The sequence below is a fragment of the Hibiscus syriacus genome, unplaced genomic scaffold (genome assembly GCF_006381635.1).
Source record: "Hibiscus syriacus cultivar Baekdansim isolate YM2019G1 unplaced genomic scaffold, ASM638163v2 tig00110597_pilon, whole genome shotgun sequence".
In the NCBI taxonomy this organism is placed as follows: Eukaryota; Viridiplantae; Streptophyta; class Magnoliopsida; order Malvales; family Malvaceae; genus Hibiscus; species Hibiscus syriacus.
Genome location: NW_024062795.1, coordinates 6,992,200 through 7,014,363, shown reverse-complemented (window position 1 = coordinate 7,014,363; position 22,164 = coordinate 6,992,200). Strand labels below are relative to the sequence as shown.

At 31.2% G+C, this 22,164-nt stretch overlaps 1 protein-coding gene across 1 annotated transcript; it reads right to left on the bottom strand.

The window, feature by feature from the left end:
- Positions 1-1,134: 1,134 nt before the first annotated feature.
- On the bottom strand, positions 1,135-6,181 carry LOC120134387 (F-box only protein 6-like). Its single transcript, XM_039150819.1, has 2 exons — positions 5,943-6,181; positions 1,135-2,691 (listed from the first exon to the last, which is right to left on the bottom strand). The coding sequence occupies exons 1-2, from the start codon at positions 6,089-6,091 to the stop codon at positions 1,446-1,448; spliced, it is 1,395 nt and encodes a 464-aa protein (XP_039006750.1). The 5' UTR covers positions 6,092-6,181; the 3' UTR covers positions 1,135-1,445.
- Between the last annotated feature and the right edge of the window lie 15,983 nt (positions 6,182-22,164).

The following is a 22,164-nucleotide window of genomic DNA, read 5'->3' as shown; positions in this document are numbered from 1 at the left end:
CTCTTTTGTTAGAATTATGATTTGAATCTTGTTTGGTTTGGTTCTAAAATTTATTCTACAACCCGTTTAATAAAAAAAATTGGGAGAGAAACAGAGATTTGTGATGAGTGTCGAGTCTTTCACGTATAGTTCTATTTAACTATGATTAATGTGTTCGTACAATTACGTGTATCTTAAAACTGATATGACATGATTTTATTCAACTAGGAATTATAATTGTATTTATGTATCTTAAATTCATACAATTTTATTATTATTATTTTGTGATCATTTACTCCTCATTAATTCATTATCCCCAACAAACTTAAAATCTTAAAATCTTGAACAATATTTGAACGCTAGGTTATTTGACTCTTAAGGGGTGTTTGGTTCAGGTAATTTGAGATTACTAGGGGAATGAAATCTCATTCTCCCGTTTGGTTGGCCAACATTCCCAGCCCCTAGTAATCTTTTATTACCAACAGTGGTATTTTGGGAATATATTACCATGAATGTGATTACCCTCATTTCCTTAAGTATTGTTAGATTACCGATGTTTTGGACTAAAATACCCTTAAAAATAGTTTTTTTTCCAAAAATATCATTATTATGTCGTTGAATAAAAAAATTCTGCGAATATTAAATTACAAATTTATCCTTAAACTATTATAGATTTACAAAAAAAAATCCATAATTAGAATTTTATATGAAATTCAAGAGTTAAAATAAAATTTTACTCTTCCATTAAACCTATTTATCTTTTCAATTTTATTAAAAAAAGTATATAAATTTTATGAATTTAAATTTTTTAAAGAAAATATATAAATTAATTATAGTAAAATTATAGTGAATTCAACTTGTTAAAAAAACAAATATATAATAAGAACAATTTGATAAAATATACATTCCAATAATATTTTATTCTTTTAATCAAACACAGTAATCTTACATTCATACTAAACCAACCAAACACAAAATAAAATATTCTCAGTAATCTTATTCCCACCGATAATTCCATTCTCACTGGTAATCTTATATTCCGTGAACCAAACGCACCCTTAAGGCTGAATGATGTGTCAATATTTCACAATATTTTACAAGCACAACCTGGCCAACCATATGATATTACAACTAAACTTCCTGTTGAGATATAATTATATCCATCAAGAGGCTATTAGCCATTCAATTCTCCGTGTAAAATATTATATCAATTCAGCATAATTGAATTAAACAGTTTTAACAGATTTTACTTAGACAAGTCTCCCGGGAAGCTTAAGTTATTCACCCACATGTTTGTACAAGAAAAAAGGGGAAATGACCAATCTTGTTTACCCCATTAAAACAACAAGGAAAATCCAACCGGAGAGGGACCAGCAGCAAAAGCTAGTTAGCAGCCGGAAAAATAGGAAGGAAAAACCTTCTTCGACGTGCCGTTGCTGCTAGAAACAGAAAGAAGGGGATGGATATCAAGCAGTAGCAGTCGGGCATGGGTGAAAGGCGGTGCCGCAGGCTATCCACTGTCGCTTTCTTCCCCGTGGTAGAATACATCCAGGAACCTTCAGCCACTCCCTGCTCATCACATTGTATGTAACCAACCGGTTCATTTGTCTCGATCTCAACGACAACATGAGCAAACCTTTGTTGCCCAAGCAACTCATTCGAACGTGCTTCCCGTAAAACTCTAAGCACCATATATTTGGCATTCTGTCCACCTCCTTCCACAAAAGTGTCATCTTCTGCAGCTCCCATATGCAGACACAAGTGGCGGCGTTTTTAGTCAGCAGTCCCACAAGCATGATCCTGCCGTCGCACTCAGCAAGTGTGTGGTCACTCAGATGTATTGGGGCCGGTATTATAAATTGCTTCCATACCCCAGTAACCATATTGTAGGACACAATCCCTTCAGGGTCTGACTGCATGAAGTAAAGTGTGTTATCAATGGAAATTGCTTGTGACCGAAAGTTCAGTGATAGTGGTAGCTTGATGTTCGAGGGCATGCTTCCTGGTTGGCTCCACGAATTAATCACCGAGTCATAAACTTCATACTCTCCATCACACCCCACCCACAGGATCTTGTAGCCTTCACTGGTTGAATTTGCATTCAGAGTCATTCCCACAGCAACACGCGACCACACTTTAACTGACCTTGTCGGCAACTCCTTAAATGACTGAGTCAAAGGGTTGCAGACATAGAAGTTCCTATGACCAATATCAAGAAAGCAAACTAGACCACCTACGGAAGCAACTGGCAGAGCAATCATCTTTGCTGGCAGAAAAGAGATCGTCGGGTGGTGCCACTTCCTTGTGGAAGGGTCATACATGGCTCCAACATTCATATTTTCATGAGTAATGGTATAGAACCAGGGATTGGTTTGTGGGATTCCCGCACAATGCTGAGAGAAACTTTGAGATTCCAGTAAGGAATTCCATTTACGGCAAACTGAGCGGAAGCGGAAAAATGTGTCAATGGGAAGTCTAGCAATAACAGCTTCAAAGAGGTCTTCAGGGAATTCTTTCCAAATTTCTTGCACCATAACCTCTGGTGTAGGGTTATTTCCAGTCAATTTCCCCCGGTTCCGCTCCTTACGAGATTTCTTGCTTGGTGGAGGCTTGAAAGGTTCCAACATCTTACAGTTTCCAGATTTCCCTGCAGCCATCACGAGACTGTAGTAATCCTCAGCAGAAGTATCATCGATATTGGGAAAACACCACCTGCATGAAAGCTAACACAAGTTATCAAGTTTGCAATTTTCAAATTACATTAGGAACAACCTGAATGATTAGTAGATAATTAACAGCAAATTTTAGATCAGTCAGATTAAGCACGTCTAAGCCTAAAGCAAAAGCTATTCTTATCTTTTTAATTTACTAAGGCCTAAAGACATAATTCATCAACTATTCTAACATCCTATCAATCAATTGCTGCAGCAAATGTTCCTGGTCGGCAGTCTTTCCTATAAGCAATAAGTTTATACATAAAAATAAATTAGTACCAACAGAGATCTCAGATTATCTTTAGCAATGTATGACGTGGTTTAATTAAGATTGGCACGCACCTGAGAGAGAAGGGGGAAAACAAAAAGAGAGAGACTGTCTATAACATTTACAATAAGTTTTCAGGAGAACTAGACCAGGACAGCAATCGTGTATTGATCAAAAACAAAAAAAATACAATAACATAAAAGTATTTGCATCCAACATAAAGTGGTTCAGCGCCAGTTTTGAAATTCATTACTTTGCGTATGCCCGTTAAAAGCAAGTTAACCAAATTCTCTCAATGAGCAAACTATGAGCTACTAATCATTTAAAAAGAAAGAAAGAAAAGAAAAGACAACTGAAAAACATCCTTAGATTACACAAAAATCCAGACAAAAAAGGAGTGCCAGAGAAACCGTGTATCTGTGGAGCAGCATGTTTTCATAGGTTACCAATGGACTAATGCTAGAGATTATAACCAAATTTGGTAGGTTGTCACGCAAGTAACTAAAAACGAAATTTATAAAAAAGGACATGAACAATATCCTTCCATTACTCAAAATTCCACACGCAAAAAATAAGTTGCCAAAGAAGCCTGCCTACAGAGCAACATGTTTCATATAACCAATTTATAAATGCTACAGATTATAACAAAACATCATAAGTGATAATGCAACTAACTAGTAATCCATCAGGTATTCGATATTCACATCATCTTTGAACTCCTGTCACATGATTTCAGTTAAGGCTATACTGTTTGCCTTTGCAAGATAAGCATTTTTGTGGTAATTAAAATAAAGCTAAACCCAAGCACAACTATTATGCCACAAGATATGCACTCTCCAGCAGTGACAAAACATGTTTCCAAACAGTAAAGGCACCTTAACATCTTCATAGTTATGTGATTTTCATTAAAAATTAATCTCAAATACACTTTAGCAAGTTTGACGTTGACCCCCTAACTTTTTTGTTAGAAAAAAACCTTAAAATGAACCTAACATATGTTTATTTTGCAAAAAAAAGACTTTCGCAGAATGGACTAATTTTCAGAGGAAAAAAGTTCACAATTTCTGTTTGGATGAAGAAAAAAATTTCTATTGTTTGCTTATTTTTGTAGACAAAAATATATGGGCATACTAATGTCCAAACCCACCCTTATTCCCATATGTAATGGGAGGTAAGATAGTAGGTTGCCCCCAACGCCAGGTTGAGAACAACTTCTGTTGGAGACCTCCATATATGAAATGCCCTCCGTGAGACTCGATCCCACGGCCTCAAGGTTAAGAACCTTGTGCTCTACCAACTGAGTTGGATGGTCATTTCCATATATATATACAAGGTAAATCATTATTCGGATGGCATTTTCCACTAAACAAATAAACCTTAACATTCATTAATGTTTCATGATTAATATATGAAAGAAGATAAATGAACCTTCGATATATTGATCTCGATCAACAACCCTGGGAATTGCCTCGTATTTGGACTATGTGGATACGAGATGCCTATGGTAGCTCTTAAGTCCTTCGGATTTAAAGAATAGCATGCCTGATAAGTCTACTGCAATCTCTAGTAACTAATCTCAGTAAAAAATTAAGTTCCTTTATGCATTTCATGCTCAAATTTGGACCAAACATCAAGGACATGAATGCAAGGCCTAGACCTTCAACTCAGTTGCAACAGAACAATGAACATAACATTCATACTACTAATTGGAGTTTGTAATAAATGAATGAAGATTAATAAACAAAATAGAAATGTACAACTGGAAGGTGATCACCACAATCCATTGTGACTGCTACTGGAAGGTGATCACCACAATCCATTGTGACTGCTTTCACCAGTTGGTCAGTTCTCTTTAGTCATTTTTATGGATAAGCGTTTAATGTACTGTTTGAAAAGAGCCCAAGCTCAAATCACTGCACAGCCAAAGACCCCCATGCATCCAGCTATACCATAGTATGTTGACATCAATATCAACTAAATGCGCTACAAAAAGAAGCTTTTAACCATGTGCTCTGAGAAATTACCGTGAATGCTTTTGCGCAAAACATGCCTATGCAGGAACATTGAGAGAGAGACCAATGGTATAAATATTAACAATGGAGCAGCAGTAATTACAAATGAAATGAGCACAGGCAAGCTACGCACCATGACTAAAAAGAATTCTAAGGAGACCTTCACACGAGTACTTGAGTAGTTCAACAACTCTTTGTTACTCGAAAACCCCAGGATTTTGTAGAATTAGTAATTTAACTTCTCGTTCCCTTCGCTTATAGGACGGAAAAAAGAAATTTGAAAAGTGCTGATTGCCAGTGGACTAATAATTAATCAAGAATTATGGGGTAAGTCCATGCTTTTTTCTTTTTCCTCGGGAACAAATGTAAAGGAGATTCCATCTTCATAGTCAACCATAATCACATGCTAATCAACCAAGATGAAAGATATTCAAGCATCAATTACCAAAAGGTAATGCCCAGCAAGTTCAAAATTGACCATCACAACACTTAAAAAAGCAGAGCATCAACCCTTAATAAAGAGGGGGGATAAAGAAAATTGAAAACTGCAAAAGGGGAAAGGAACACAAATGCAAAAAGGGGTAAAAAAAGAATCTACATGATTCGCAACGATGAATGAATAATGCTGAAAACTCAAATTTCGTGAAAACTCGCCAAAATATATGCCCAAAAATAATGCAATAAACACGCGAAATCCCCTAAAAATCGACAGTGGCATAGCAGAAAACAAAATAAAAATCAACGAGAAATGCAACGGATAAACTAACATCATAGCATAACAAATGAACACAAGATAATCTACGACTACTAATTCACAGAAGAAAAAAATAATCGATAAATTACAGAAGCCGAGTGGACAAATCTAACGATATTTCAAAATAAACACATGAAAAAACGTAAGGTGAGGGAAACTAAACGAAAATTGAAGAGATCTATCAACAGAAAGATACGAAGCGAAACGGAAAGAACCTGCGGTGGTTATCGTCGGACAGAAGAGGCAGTTGGTGAAAGTGAAGGTGGAAAGGAGGCGACTGCTGCAACGGCGGCGACGGCGGGGGAGGAGGAGAGCCGTAGAGATGCAAGAGGTCTTGAAGCTGACCGATTAGCTGCCTAAGCATGATTCCGTTCCATGCCCCAATTACCCCTCTCTCTACTCCTACACCAAACAACTACAACAAAAATGCTTGTTCTTTCTCTCTGTCTTTTCTCTTTCCCGTGAGGTAGCCAGTCATATTTTGCCACGTAGGCTGGAATTATTACCATAATTTCTTTTGTAATAATTCTGACCCGCACGCAACTTTTTTATTGTAATGAATGATCCCACATGATTTTTCACTGGAGTATGTATCTCTCTACCCTCTTTTCCACTTTTCTCCTTCCTTGTTTCCTTTCTTTTCATTTTGCCCTCATCTTTTAAATTATTTGAATTTAAATTTTAAAAGTTATTTTTTATTTTATTTTTTAAATAAAAGATGTTCTATAAAAATTCCCCATAAATATATAAAACATTTTTTATGGTTTATAAGAGTTCCTTATAAATATATTAACTATGAAATGAAAAAGTTAAATATGTACTTCAACAAAAAATAAATAAATATTAATAAAATTATAATTTAATACTTATTTTATAATAAAACCGAAAATTAGAAATGAAATGATAATTTGATTGAACTTATTGAGTGGCTTTAACGATGAAAGTAAATTTTATTCTGTTTAAAGGATTTGGTTTAAAGTAATTGCATTTATAATGTGTATTATCTATGAGTAAAAAAATATTATAAACATATATTACACCTTGGAATCATTTCAAGCTATTAAAAAAAGATAATTTGACATGGATATGAAAAATTTGACCAAATTTGATTTTACAGTATCAATATTCTGAGGGTTTTGTAAAAGGTGAGATCGGATTTGAATTTAACATTAAAAGTCTTTGATCGAATCTGAAATAATAATATGATTTTCTCATAAATAGAGAGGTAATTGTTATAATATGTTTCTTTCTTATAATTTTTTAAAAATAAATCTCTTTTTATCAAATAATTTTTTAATATTTATGAGTTGAATACAAATGTTTTTATCTCAAAATTGCCGTCAAATTTAAAGTTGAATAAAACTTTTATAAAGTTGACTAGAAACAAATTTGAATGAAGGCGATATACTTTTTCGAATTGAATTTGACCAAAAATCAACCTAATCTAACCTATTGTCCTCCCAAATTAAAAGCCATGGAGCATCAACATACGTGTGAATTGTGAACGGTGGGGCTTTTTTAACAAAGGTCAAGACTCAGAAGACTAGATGACATCTTTTAGGATCTTTTTTTTTTTTTTTTGTCCTTTCCTTTTTCCCGTTTTTATAATATTTTCGAACGATCGCTGGGTTTAGGAAAGGGATATCAACGGTTGAGATGAGACGTGTAGTATGTTGAGGCACTTTCGCTCTGAGTCAGACTCACTGAGTTGTTTTGATTCCACGCGGAAGGCATGATTGTTTAGTTTGAGTCCCCATCCGCACCCACCTTTTCGTTTTATCTCCATTTTTATGATGATTTTGCTACATTTACGGAACTACCAACTCTCTATCATCATACAATGTAATTATATTAATGCCACTCCCTCTCCTATCCCTCAAATGACATATTTGCCCTCTCCACACCATAATTATCGATTAACACATCCCTAAAAAAACATTGAGGAACATATAAAAAATAATAAATTTGTATCAATTAATGTCATCCTTGGAATATTAACTTTTAAAATATAATTAAAATGAGAACATATCTGTTAAAACAAATTATTAAATACATTTTTTCTTTTTTTATATTATGGATTCAATATTTATTAAGAGTGAAAAAAATTTCCTTTTTCAAAGTAAGAATTGTTCAGAAAAATGAGAACATGATCTATTTTCAATGTTTTTAAAGTTTTACACTTTTTATAGGTAGATGAATGAAAATAGATGATTGAGGCTAATATTAAAAATTGTAAAAAAATTATACACAAAAGATAGATTATTCTCAATGTAAAAACTTCAATCACAATCATTATTCTTAGTTAATTTAATGATTCAAAAAATATTTAAAATTTTAATCATATTTAGGGAGAGATTATTTTTAATAGATTTTTGGACTCTTTCAGAATATATATTAAAAATATAATTCGTTGTATAGTTCTTAGAATCCCTAATGGCTATTGTTGTATTCATAAGATGTCTGTGTGTAGTTTTAACTTCGAAATTTTACTTTTAACCCTTAAGAATGTGTTAAATTATTAAGTAATTTATAGTTCCACATGGTTTAAAAAACTCTTAAAAGAAATTAAAAAAAATGATCGCTTAGAATAAATTTTGATGACGGTGAGGTTTGAATGTCTTTTGCATTTTATGAATTATTTAATATGCTTTCAATAACTCTTTGAAGATTCTAAGATAAATTTTCATCATGTCCTTAAGTTCATCCAGTTGTTCTCAAATCTAAATCGCAGTTGGACATGTTCAAAGTACATAGTTGTTGTCTTCGATTGTTGCTCTGCACGATCTAAAGGTAGTTTCCCTTGTCATGTGCCTTCGGGCTCTCTCCGCATTTATTAATAAGTGGTTTTTACAAATGAGCCAAATGAAAGATTTGATTCTTGAAAGGCTTTGGTGTTCCGAAATGATTTTTCATACGTTGTCTGCATTCTCGTCCTCTCTGTTTGTTAATGATACATAGGTCGATCTTACTAAAAACTGGAAATTGTCTGAAGTAAAAAAATATATAGTATTTCATCCTATTATACCAATTGATTGTTGATAAGTATAATTATTGTCTTTAATCATTAAATTACTTTTATACATTATTTAATATAATATTATTAAATGAAAATAATTATATATATATTAAATGAAAACATTTTATTTTATATGATAAGTGTGTGTAGAAAATATATTAAAAAAATAATAAGTTTGTACTTAAAAGTTGATGGTATTATTTTCATTTTGATGGAAAATTGGATTTCAAGTATGTATTGATTGGGTTTGGGTTATTATGGTAAAACCTTGAATTGGCAATGGGTTATCATCAATTATTGTTTGACAAAAATAGCCCAAATTAGACATTTGAGGGAAACGCATAGAGAGGCATGGCCCCTCAGGCCTCATCACTTGGAGAAATTCTACTGCTACATATAAAATGAATCTATATGTTTAATTAGTGGAGTGCACAAGCCCGTTTAAATTAACTTAATTTGGTTTAGACTTCCTTTACGATCATTTTATCGGTTGATTACTAGCTAATTAAAATCATAATTGAACCGACAATTATTTTATCTAGTAGAATGAGACACTAAGTTTTAAAGATAAATCAGATGTTTGAATCCTGATGTTTTCAAAATAGAACAACCTGGATTTGGAGTGTCGCCCTCATCCTGTGTACCTAATTCGAATTAATCAATTAATAAATCAGATATTGGTGGTTATACCAAGACAATCATAATCGAATCAAACTAATTAAGTGGCCTTAGTGGTTAAAGTGAGTGATGTTCTCCTTTAAGGTAATGAGTTCGAACAACTACATTTGCAGGGTATGCATGTGTTATCAATGATTAAGTAAGATTATAAATGTATACTTGTACTTACCTCATACTATTAAAAAATTATAATTGAATTGATAAGATTATAAATGTATACTTGTACTTACCTCATACTATTAAAAAATTATAATTGAGTTGATAATTTTTTAAAGTCAATCATATATGTCATTTGTTTCGATTTCAGAATAGTATCTCTTCATTTATCATTTGGTCCGACTCAAATTTAGAAAAGTCTCATCCGACTCAAAATCGACTAGATTTTAGAGTTTAAAATACATTATTCGACCCAATCCGACACACACATCATTTTTATTACGTAAAATAGAGAATTAACCAAAAAAATATAAAGAGAGAAACATATAACAACTATTTCTAAATATATAAATGTTACCTGTACTATTATTCTCAAATCATATGAGAAAAATATTTTTTATCCTAAATTCAAGACTAGCCCGTCTTAAACTCAACATTTTTTTAAAATATAATCTTATAAAAAAATTAGAATTGGAATAAAATTTCAACTGTAATTATTGTTCCTGGAATCTTGGCTGTGGGTGATATTTACTCGTGTGAGAATGCCCAAACTATGAAAGCTGGGGAAATAAAATGATCCAATTTTTGTTTGATGTGGTGTACTATCGGATGACTTACTCGAAGCAGTCTTGGACCACGTTGGTGCGGGTGTAATAAGGCCATTACACTTTAGACTTGTAGGTGTTAGAATTTTGTGTTGTAGATAGAGTAAATTAAATTAGTAGAATTATTTTATAATATTTAATTTAGATTAATCAAACAATGAATTAAATAAATATAATGATGATAAATTTATATATTTAAAACTTTAAAAATATATTATACCGGTTGTGTTATTATAGTTAAACATTAAATTGACAATGGATTCTTAGCAATTATTGTTTGACAAACAGCCCAGACGACAGATGGCTCTCGAGCTCAAATGAACAGCTGATTAAACAAAATGGCTAATTCTAGCGTGGAACTACCGGTAATGCCATGAGTTGATACGAGCTGCTCGAAGCATTTGACCGCACCGGTGCAGGCATCGAGTTGATACCATCAGCCGCATACTCTGTCCATGTTAAGGCTGCCGGCAAAAGACAATTAAAAAGGCAATTCTTGTGGATCATAAGATAATTTTGAAATGATATTCGATTTGAAACTTAAATTTATACTTGATATTTCTTCTGACCGAGGAATAAAGATTGTGAACCTTACAAGAACAGTGCCAATAGAACCATTGACAATAAATTTACACATTTTAAGGATTAAAACTATAAATTCATTTGAATTCAATAAAAAAAATTAAATTTAAATGAATCAAATAAATAGTTAGGGGTATCAATATTAAGTATTATAAATAGAATAAACTGAGTTAGAAAAATCATTCCTATAATAAATCTCTATAAAATTTGATTTTAATTAATTAATCGATACACGGATAATTAATTACGACAACATATATCAATGCAACCGAGTGATGAAATGATGGAACCAAGATATTGTGGTCAGGTACTAAGTTGGCAAGTTTTGATAATAGTTTGCTCAAAACTAGAGTAATGTGCCCCTTGTGGTTAGCACCATTGCAGCCAGCACTTTTATTTCTAGCCATGCGACGTCGCTTACCAACTTTCTCAAAAGACCAAACCACGAAAAAAAATTGTCAACAATAATTTGGAGGTCACGTGAAGATCTGCATTTGACAGTTTTATTTTAAATAATAATAACAAGTGGGAGATCTTACATTTAATGGAAATTATTATTTATATTTATTCTTAATTTTGTATTTTTTAAAACTAATAAAAACAAGTTTGTATTTATTCATATTTTACTTAATAATATATCTGATTGAAGTGAAAGAAACCCACCCCTCAATGTCCGTCTCCCAACTTACAACAAAATGTGGACACTGGACTCTCCAAGTAAGTAATGTGTTTTAGGGGTGACCCCCTATCAAGATAATTTTATTTTATTTTTTTAATTTAATTGTGTTTTAATACATTTTAATTAATTTATTTAATTTACTAAAAGAGTTAACTTAATCGAGTTATGTCTTTTAATTGTTTAATTTGTATTATCAAATAATTAATATATTGTTTGATGAATTGAACAATTGAATGTTATATGTTTATAAAATCAAATGTAATTAGATTTAGGTATAATTCCACATAACTAATGTATTTAATATTTTTAAATTATTTAGTATATTAATTTTGATAAAGTTATTAACCGTTGTTGATGATTTTATTTTGATTCTACTCTTATTTTTTATATTTTAATAACAAATTCAAAATAATAATAATAATAAAGTATAAAGATTAAAACAATTTTTATGAATTTTTGATTATATAATAGAATAAAACGACGACTTTAAAAAACTCATCTCCCTTTTAATTCATTTAAAATTGATTTTAATTTTTTAATTTTAATTTTTTTATAATTTAATTTCAAAGATAGAAATAGAACGATATATATTCATCTCTTAACGACTTAATTAAAATTGTCTTTATTTATCAATAATTTTACCAACCACTTCAACCTTCATCTTATATTCTTAAATAATTTCTTTTAATCCTCATTTTATTAATATTTTTTAACACCAATATTATGATAATTTAATCAATTAATAAAGTTTTAAATTCTCCATAACTTTAAGGGTAAAGAATAAAAAAAGTCTTCGACTATAAGGTATTGTTTTGTTGAATCATCGATTATTAAAAGTTATAAAATGATCATCTGACTATAGGATGTTGTTTTGTTAAACTCTCGACTATTAGAAGTTCCAGAATGATCATCGGACTATTCATATATTATAAAATCGTCCTTTTTATTGAAAAATTGGCAGTCATCTCAGCTGAATGTTAACATGTTATTTAGGATATGATAAAATCCGATCTCATAATCATTTTAACTATATTTTGTGGATCGACTCTTCATTCATATTATGCTATCGAGTCATTGCTTGAAATATTATATCATTGAGCTAGTATTTGAAAGCAATGGCGGTGCCAATAGTGTTAAAAATCATATGAAAAAATTCCTCATATATTATTTTTTATAATATATATATATATATATATATGCAACTTCAATCTAACTAATGAACTGCTAGTTAGTTACAAGTAAAATAGAAAATTAACAAACTTTAACTTCTAACACTCTCCCTCAAGTTGATGGGTAGAAAATATTTTTTACCCCCAACTTGGATACAAGATACTCATGTTGTTGTACTCCTAGAGCCTTAGTAAATATAACTACTAACTATTCTGAAGAAGATACAAATTCTGTATTGATAAGTCCTTCTTGTATTTTCTCTCTCATAAAGTGGCAATCAATTTTTATATGATTTGTGCGCTCATGATAGACTGAATTAGCTGCAATCTGAAGAGTAGCTTTATTAACACAATATAACTTGATTGGATACTTCCTTTCTAATCAAAGTTCTTTAGCTAAACCATTTAACCAAGTTAATTCAACTAATGTAACAACCATACTTCTATATTTTGTTTCAGCAGATGATCTGCCTATTGTATTATGCTTCTTGGACTTCCACGAGATCAAGGAATTTCCAAGCTTAATGCAAAAACCAGAAACAAACCTTCTTGAAATAGGACATACAACCCAGTCTGAGTCACAATGTGCTTCAAGATCACAACTGTTGTTTGAATCCATCAAGATCCCTTTACCAGGATTCTTTTTTATGTACCTAACTATCCTCAAGGTTGATTGCAAATGGGATTCTTTAGGTTGTTGCATAAACTGACTCAAGTAATGTACAACAAAAGATATATCTGGTCTGGTATGTGTGAGGTAAATAAGTCTCCCAATGAGCCTCTGGTAAATACTCTTGTAAGCTAATAACTCATTAACTTTATTACTTTCTTTTGTACACAGCTCATCATATTCTATTGTAGTAAGTTTAGCATTTTGTTCAAGGGGAGCCTTTGCTGGTTTTGATCCATTTACTCATGTTTCCTCAATCAATTCAAGAGCATATTTGCGCTGATTAATTAAGATCCATTCTTTTCATCTCATAATCTCAAGGCCTAAAAAATATTTTAACTCTCCAAGGTCTTCATTCTAAACTTCTTGCTCAAAAGACTCTTTAAATCTTCAATCAAAACACTGTCATTACCAGTAATCAACAAGTCATCAACATAAATCAACAAGACTACAATCTTCTTATCTTTTTTCATTGTGAACAAAGAATAATCAAATTTACTTTGTCCATAACCATCACCTAAAAGAGCCTCAGTTAACTTCAAATTCCATTGCCTAGATGTTTGTTTCAAACCATAAAGAGATTTTTGCAGCCTACATACCTTATTCCCCCCTGACTGCAAAAACTATATAGAAGTTCTATATACACCTCTTCGAATAAATCACCTTGTAGAAATACATTATACACATCAAGCTGGAACAAAGACCAATAAAAAATAGAAGCAATGGCAAGAAGGAAACGAACAATAACCAATTTGACCATTGGTGAGAAGGTATCCACATAATCTACACCCTCTTTTTGACTATAACCCTTGGCCACCAAACGAGCTTTAAATCTTTCAACAACACCATCAACATTATATTTAACCCTATAAACCTATTTGTAACCAATAGGTATTTTCCCATAAGGTAAGGATACAACTGACCAAGTCTTATTTGTTTAAAGAGAAAGAATTTCATCCTTCATAGCTTGCACCCATTCCGGATGTTGAATGGCGTCATGATAAGATTTAGGTTCAACAAGATGCGAAACGGAGGGAACAAAAGATTGTGTAACAAGAGGAAGATGATTATTGGAAATAAAATCTGAAATAGGATAAGCATAAGTATAAACAGAATTGCAAATAAAATCATTCAACCATTGAGGTTATTTAGGAACCCTAATAGACTTCTTAACCAAGACTGGAGCTATTGGACCTATAGCAGATTCTGGTTGTTGTGATGATTGCCCAGGTTCAGGTATGAAAGAAGAATCAGGTGGTGCAACAATATTAGGTTGTTGACCAAAAGAAAGAATCAAGAACTCAGGATCAGGAACATAAGTTTTGGAAGGGAAAAAAGAAGGATCTGTATGAACAGGAAAATGAAAAAGAAACACATGTTCATGAAAAATAACATCCTTGTTAACAAAGAGCTTCTTAGAAGTAAGATCTAACAAAAGATAACATTTTTGAGTATTAGAATATCCCATGAAAACATAAAGTAAGTCTCGAGGAGAAAATTTATATGTTGGTTTTGGGGTAGTAGCATAACATAAACAACCAAAAACTCTAAAAATAAACATATCAGGAGGTTTTTTATAAAGACTTTCATAAGTAGTTTTCCATTGCAAAACAGAAGAATGCAGTCTGTTTATAATGAAACAAGTTGTTAACACATATCCACCCCAAAATTTAATAGGCACCTTAGATTGAAACCGTAAAGCCCTAGCTACTTTTAAAAGATGTCTATGTTTCCTCTCTGCAACTTTATTCGGCTGTGGAGTCTGAACACAATAACTCTGGTGTAAAATACCAAGAGAAAAGAAAAAAGGAGTACAATGAGAATTAAAAAAATTATGTACTATTGTCACTTCTAATAATTTTAGTGACAGAAGAAAACTAAGTGGAGGTAAAAGAAAGAAAATGTTTTAGGAATAAAACAACATCATTTTTAACTCTTAATAGGTATACCCAAGTCATACGCTTGCAATCATCAACAACAATTAAAAAATACCTATGACCACTATGAGTAGATATCCTATTAGAACCCCACAAATCTATATGAATGAGTTCAAAAGGTTTTGAAGATCTAATAAGACTAAGGGGAAATGACAATCTGGTTTGTTTTGCCAAATGATATACTCTACAATCATGAACAACATTTGTATCAAGTTTATCAGAAACATAATAAGACAATTTACTCATAACAGAAGCAGAATAATGCCTAAATCTAGCATGCCAAAGATTAGAAACAGAAGCAGTAAGCACAAAATTAATATAAGAAATGTTCCCAGAACTAATCAAAGAATTACAAACTTTTGTAGAAAACAAACCAATAACTCATTTAGTGGACTCAAAGATATAAAGCCCTTTAAACCTCCTATTAATCCCCTTGATCATGCTAGTATAAAGATCCTGCAAGATACAAATATCAGGATAAAAAGAAATGACACAACTATGTTCTTTTACAAGTCGAGAAACAAAAACTAAATTATAGGTTGTAACATCCTCAATACCGGGTTAGTGACCAAATTGTAAAACTTCATAATTAATTGGCTAAAGTAGATAAATTAAAAAGTTCAGGGACTTATATGAAAAATTTTGTGTAGGACTATATAGCACAGAATGATGAATAGAAGGACAAAATGGTAATTTGACTAATTATTGAATTAAAAATGAAATATGGGAGAGATATATACACGTGGAGATGGGAAGAAAAGGGAAAGGAAATATCATATAGTTTTTCTTCTTCTTCCTTCTTCATACGTGAAAGCCATTAGAAATGTGAGTTTTCTTGTTAAGTGATTATTCATTAAATTTAAGTTTGGTTTATGATCCTTATGTGATACTTAAGCTTAAGAAAAGCTTAAGTTATCTTAAAACTATAAGATGAAAGAATTATGAGGGATTAAAGATAAAGAGTCTTTAAATGAAATCTTAGCAAAGAGTTGATAAGTGGAATTTGAAACTAAATTTGACTTGTCATCAGTTGAATTAAGAAATATAAAGTGATAGAATTGAAATTAGAACATGTTGAAAATTTAGTATGATTCTTGATTTCTATATAGAGGATGAGATTTTGAGGATAAGGATGTGTTGAATGAATAGAAATTGGTTTAAGTATGTGTACTTGAGTTAAGAGTATGAAAGGGATTAAGACATGAAGTGTTTGAGCTGATAAGAGTGAATTTTCGGGTTTAAAAGTGAAATCTGGGCTTTTAGTATCAGTACTACTTCATCCAATACCGACACTTCAACAGTAAAAGAGTGATAATTGGTATAGGGGTTACGATACTGGTTGAACAATATCGATACCATAAGTCTAAATTTGACAAAGACATTCATGGGGTATCGATACCTGAAGGGTAGTATCGATACCAATGGTATCGATACCATAAGGTCAGTATCGGTACCAATTTTTGAAACAAGGATTTCGAATGAAAAATGGGTATCGATACCAAGCTTGGTATCGATACTACAACTAGGGAAGTATCGATATCCTACAAGGGGTACCGATACTACTTCAAGTATAAAATGAAATTTAGTCTTTCTTTTGGCCTAATAAATTAAGGATCGAATCATGATATTTGGAATGCTGATATGTATATATATATATATATATATATATATATATATATATATATATATATATATATATATATATATATATATATATATATATATGATTGTTTAGATATCGAGCACAAGCAAGTTCCAGAACGACCACAGAGTTAGGATAGATCCAAAGAGAGAAAATCATAAAGGTGGATTTGGAATTAAGTGAGGCTAAGGTGAGTGCATACTATAGGTGTAGTTCAATGGAAATAAGACTTGTGATAAGTCTATTTCCTATATTAGTTTTCATGGTACAATAGTTATGAACATGCATATGTTATGATCATTATAAACACATGCATGAGTTATATATGTTTATATGATTTGATATATGCTATATGATTCATGTGATATATGACAGGAAAGGAGAAATATGTGATTATAAGAGAAATGATATGAGTACATGATTCTATAGAGAAATTATAATTATATGAGTGTATGAAATATAATGATTATGCCCATGTTATGTGATATGAAAGCTATAGGTATAGTTGGCATGCCAAGAGTCGAGGGTTACATAGGTCATTCGGGACGTATGATAGGTCATTCGGGACATAGAAGAAGTCATTTGGGATATAGATTTCACATGTGGATTCTTATACGAGCTGTTGTGATAGCATATGTGTGCACAACCTCAAAGTACTCGCATACCTTAAGTTCTCAGTAATATACATGAGCTTATAAAAGATATAAAGAGTATTTACATAATTATATGTTAACATGTTATTATTATCTACATTGAATCATATATGACATTATTAAATTATGATATGATAAGTATAATTGCATTTGGATAGTTAGATTGTATGTTCATATTTATAGGAAGTGCATTGTTATATTTTTATGCCTTACTATGTCGATGACTTAGCGTGTAAGCGTTTTACACATAGGTACTAAGAAGCAAGATGATCAACCTTAGGATCTGCATAGCAGCATATCTCCACTCAAAGATCAGATCAGAAGTACTTTGGACAATATGTTTTGTTTAACTAATAGATATATTGCCATGTAAACAGAGTTGTAAAGTACTTATGCTCAGATCAATTTTGTAATGTTTGAACTCACTTATGTAAATTGTTAACTTTATGTTAATGAAAGTTTAAATGTTCCATGATTTCTTTTATATTTAAAAATGAAAAGGTTTTGAAAAATCAATGTGACACCTCAGACTCGTATCCGGGTCGGATACAGGTTGGGGTTGTTACATGGGTAAAATTGAGAACAAACAAGACATTAGAGATTAAAAGACCAGAAGCTAACTGATGAGAACCTATGTGGGATACTAATTCAGTTTGATCGTTAGGCATATGAACATAATGACGGGAATGACATGAAATAGGAAATTGCAGGCCCTTAAAAACATATATGATATGATCAATTACGACAGTATCAATTATCCAACTAACATACATATAATTGGAAGCAGGTAACTTACAAGCAATAATACCTGCAAGATTCACATTGGAATCCAAAGATGAGCTCTTGTTCAACAGGCTTAAGATCTGAGTATACCGCTCAGGAGTAAACGTAGGAACGGTTGAGACAGGAGAAGAAACTCACAGAATTAACCGCTATGGCAACCTTTTTCCTATTAAACTTGAAATCAGGCGGAAAACCAATGAGCCGATAACAATTATCACGATTATGGGCCTTGACTTTACAGTACTCACAAGTACCATTGAACCGCATTCGATCATTTCCTTTGGAAGCATTTGATAACATTTTAGAAGCTTCAATAGGTGCACCAGATAACTGAATTTGATGAGATTCCTCTTGAACAATCATGGAGTATGCATGATTAATTGTAGGAAGAGGCTTCATGATGAGTATCTGACTTCGAAGCGTATAATAAGTTTCATTCAGGCCCATCAAAAACTAAAAGAGGTGTTGTTGAACAACATGAAGTGAATTATGTTTTACAACCTCACAATCGCATGAAGAAAAAAGGAACAAGAGCAGTGAACTTATCTCATAAAAGCTTGAGACAGGTAAAATAAATATAAACAGATAAATCACCTTGAACAAGAGTGACAATCGACCGATGCAAGAAGAAAACCCTATAACCATTAATTTTATCGAACCGTTCTTTGAGATCTCTCCAAACATCCTATGCATTCGAAGCAAACACAATGTCATCAGAGAGATCCTGACTCACATAATTCAGAAGCCACAAAAGCATAAACACATTGCATCTCTCCCATTGAGATTGCAACAAATCTTCATAATCTTCCATTCGACAACTTCCATCCGCAAAGGCAAGCTTATTATTGGCTAAGAGTGCGATACACATGGATCGACTCCATACACTATAATTCTCGAAGTCGGTAAGCTGATGCGAGACTAAATGAACTCATGACGTATCTGAGGGATGTAGAAAAAAAGGATGATTGTGATCAATTGCAAGAGCCATGAACCAGATTCAATAGAGAAAAAAAGGAAGAAGAAACAATAGAAATTTTGACCAAGGAAAAAACGTGTTGATTACAAGAATGAAACATGCCAATGAAGAAGCCCAAAAGGAAACACGGGTTGAGAACACTCTAGTCTGATACCATGTTAAAAATCAGATAAAAAATCCTCATATATTATATTTTAGAATATAAACTTCATATATATATATATATATATATATATATATATATATATATCTAACTTTAATCTAACTAATTAATTGCTGGTTAGTTACAAGTAAAACAGAAAATTAACAAACTCTAACTTCTAACAAATATACATCATTAAAATATATTTTTATTATATCACAATCAACATATTAACATCCAATTCAGACGATTGTTAGTTTTTCAATGAAAAAATATGAATTTGGAACATATAAATAGTTGAATGACTATTTTATAACTTTTAATAATTAGAATATTCAATAAAATATTTTCTTATAATCAAAGACCATTTCATAACTTTAAATAATCAAAAGACTTAATAAAACAACACCTTGTAATCGGGATGCCATTTGTGTGATTTACCCTAATTTTAAATGCTTTTTCAAATATTTAATAATTATTAAATTAATAACGCAATCGATTAATTACCTGGTCCAATCTACCACTACCACAAATCCGATTTTTATGCTATTGCTTCTTGCCATGACGGGCTTACTATCGACAAAGTTGCCCCCTTCAGTACCCTAAAAAAAACTGCCGCAACTTACAACAAACTTAATTTTACCACCACGTGTCCTTATATTTTTAATTACTTATTTTCTAATAAATAAAATACGGGTCCATTTATTTTACGTAAAACGTTTTTCGAAAAATATTTTCCTCATTTTTCTAGTATTTGGTTAGAGAAAAATTGGTTGGTCAACATAAAATATTTTTCTGGTCAACAGAATTTCCTTTGTATTTTTTAGAAAATGACTTACAATTTGATTTTTCATAAATTATTTTTTGAATTTTTCACTTCAAAGAATAAATACATAAAATAATTTTATTTTATGAATTTAATATTAATAAAATATTTTAATATCATTTTAATCAAAATATTAATTATTAAAATATTTAAAATATATTTATTAATATTTTAATAATATAATATTATATTTTTAATATTATAATAAAATAATCAATTATATTATATTAATATAAGATATATATTTTTATTTTAATAATATATAATAAATAATTAATAAAATTTATATTATTAGAAATTTTATTATTAAATTATTAATAATAAATAATATTATTTATATATTTAATATTAATATAATAATATAATAATATTTTAATAAAGATATTTAAAATATACTAATAAAATTTTTAAAATATAATATAACACTATTACTTTAATAAATAATTAATATAATTTATAATATTTTTATTTCAATAAAATATACTAATATTAATATTTTTATTAATAAAATTGTAAAAATAATATTTTACTTATAAATAAATTATTTTAATATTTTAAAAATAATAAGATTAAATTTTATGATAAATAATATTATTTATTAAATTTAATATTTATAATAAATAATCTTTAAAAATTCATCAACTAATAAAAAAATTAAATATCATTTTTTAAATATCGTAAAATATTTTTAAAAAATATAATTTATTTTAAAAAATATTTATCAAAAAACGTTTTCATTTAAACAAAGAGAAAATAACCTCAGTGACCAAAAATCCTAGATAATATTAGATTTTGACCAACTTTTTTTGGATTTACGAAAATGACCAACAAAATCGCAATGCGATCTCTAATTAGCATTCCGATCTCCACTATCGCAAATTCGCGTTGCATTTCGCGTTGCGATTTTTCATTTCGCGTTGCGATAGTTGAAAATCGCGTTGCGATTTTCCATTTCGCGTTGCGATAGTTGAAAATCGCGTTGCGCTTTTCCATTTCGCGTAACGCGATAGTTGAAAATCGCGTTGCGATAGTCTACAGTTGTCGTTGCGATTTCCCAAATTCGTTGCGATAGTCTACAGTTGCCGTTGCGATTTTTCAAATTCGTTGCGAAAATTCGTTGTAAAATTTTTTTTTTGTTTCTTAAGAATTTTCTCTAAAAAGATAGTATCCGCGCGGACGTGTCGAAGACACGTATTACCACGACCACGACCACGACCCCGACCCGACCCGAGACGGCGGCGGCGCGCGAGAGTCCCCCTTGTTTTCTATCACTCAACAAGGAAGTGGGAAAGCTAAGCCTTAAATACCATTTCCAACAGTGTTTCCAATACTATGTGGGATTGAGCATTACCAACACTTGTTTCCAATACAATGTAATTATTTAGGAAACAATTAACAATCATGCACCTTAAAACAATTGAATCAACAACCAATTGCATTAGTATTATACAATTAAATATGTCATAATTAAAAGTCAATCTACAATCAATCGCAATTATTGTAATTTTAAGCAAAACATTCAAAAATAATATCATTATTTAAGTCTCAATCCCACATAGTATTGGGAACAAGTGTTGGTAATGCTCAAATCCCACGTAGTATTGGAAACACTATTGGGAATGGTATTTAAGGCTTGGCTTTCCCATTTTCTTGTTGAGTGATAGAGAACAAGGGGGACTCTCGCGCGCCGCTGCCGCCGTCCGTCTCGTCTCGTGGTCGTGGTCGTGGTCGTGGTAATACGTGTCTTCTACACGTCCGCGCGGATACTATTTTTTTAGAGAAAATTCTTAAGAAACAAATTTTTTTTTAACTATCACAACGAGTAGACTATCGCAACGAATTTGAAAAATTGTAACGAATTTGAAAAATCGCAACGACAACTGTAGACTATCGCAACGCGAAATGAAAAATCGTAACACGAAA

Excerpts from the sequence above, each read along its gene's own strand:
- LOC120134387 (XM_039150819.1), bottom strand. The coding sequence starts at position 6,091 with ATGCTTAGGCAGCTAATCGGTCAGCTTCAAGACCTCTTGCATCTCTAC. Across the intron at positions 2,692-5,942 it reads TCCGACGATAACCACCGCAG|GTGGTGTTTTCCCAATATCG; the intron begins GTTCTTTCCGTT and ends GCTTTCATGCAG.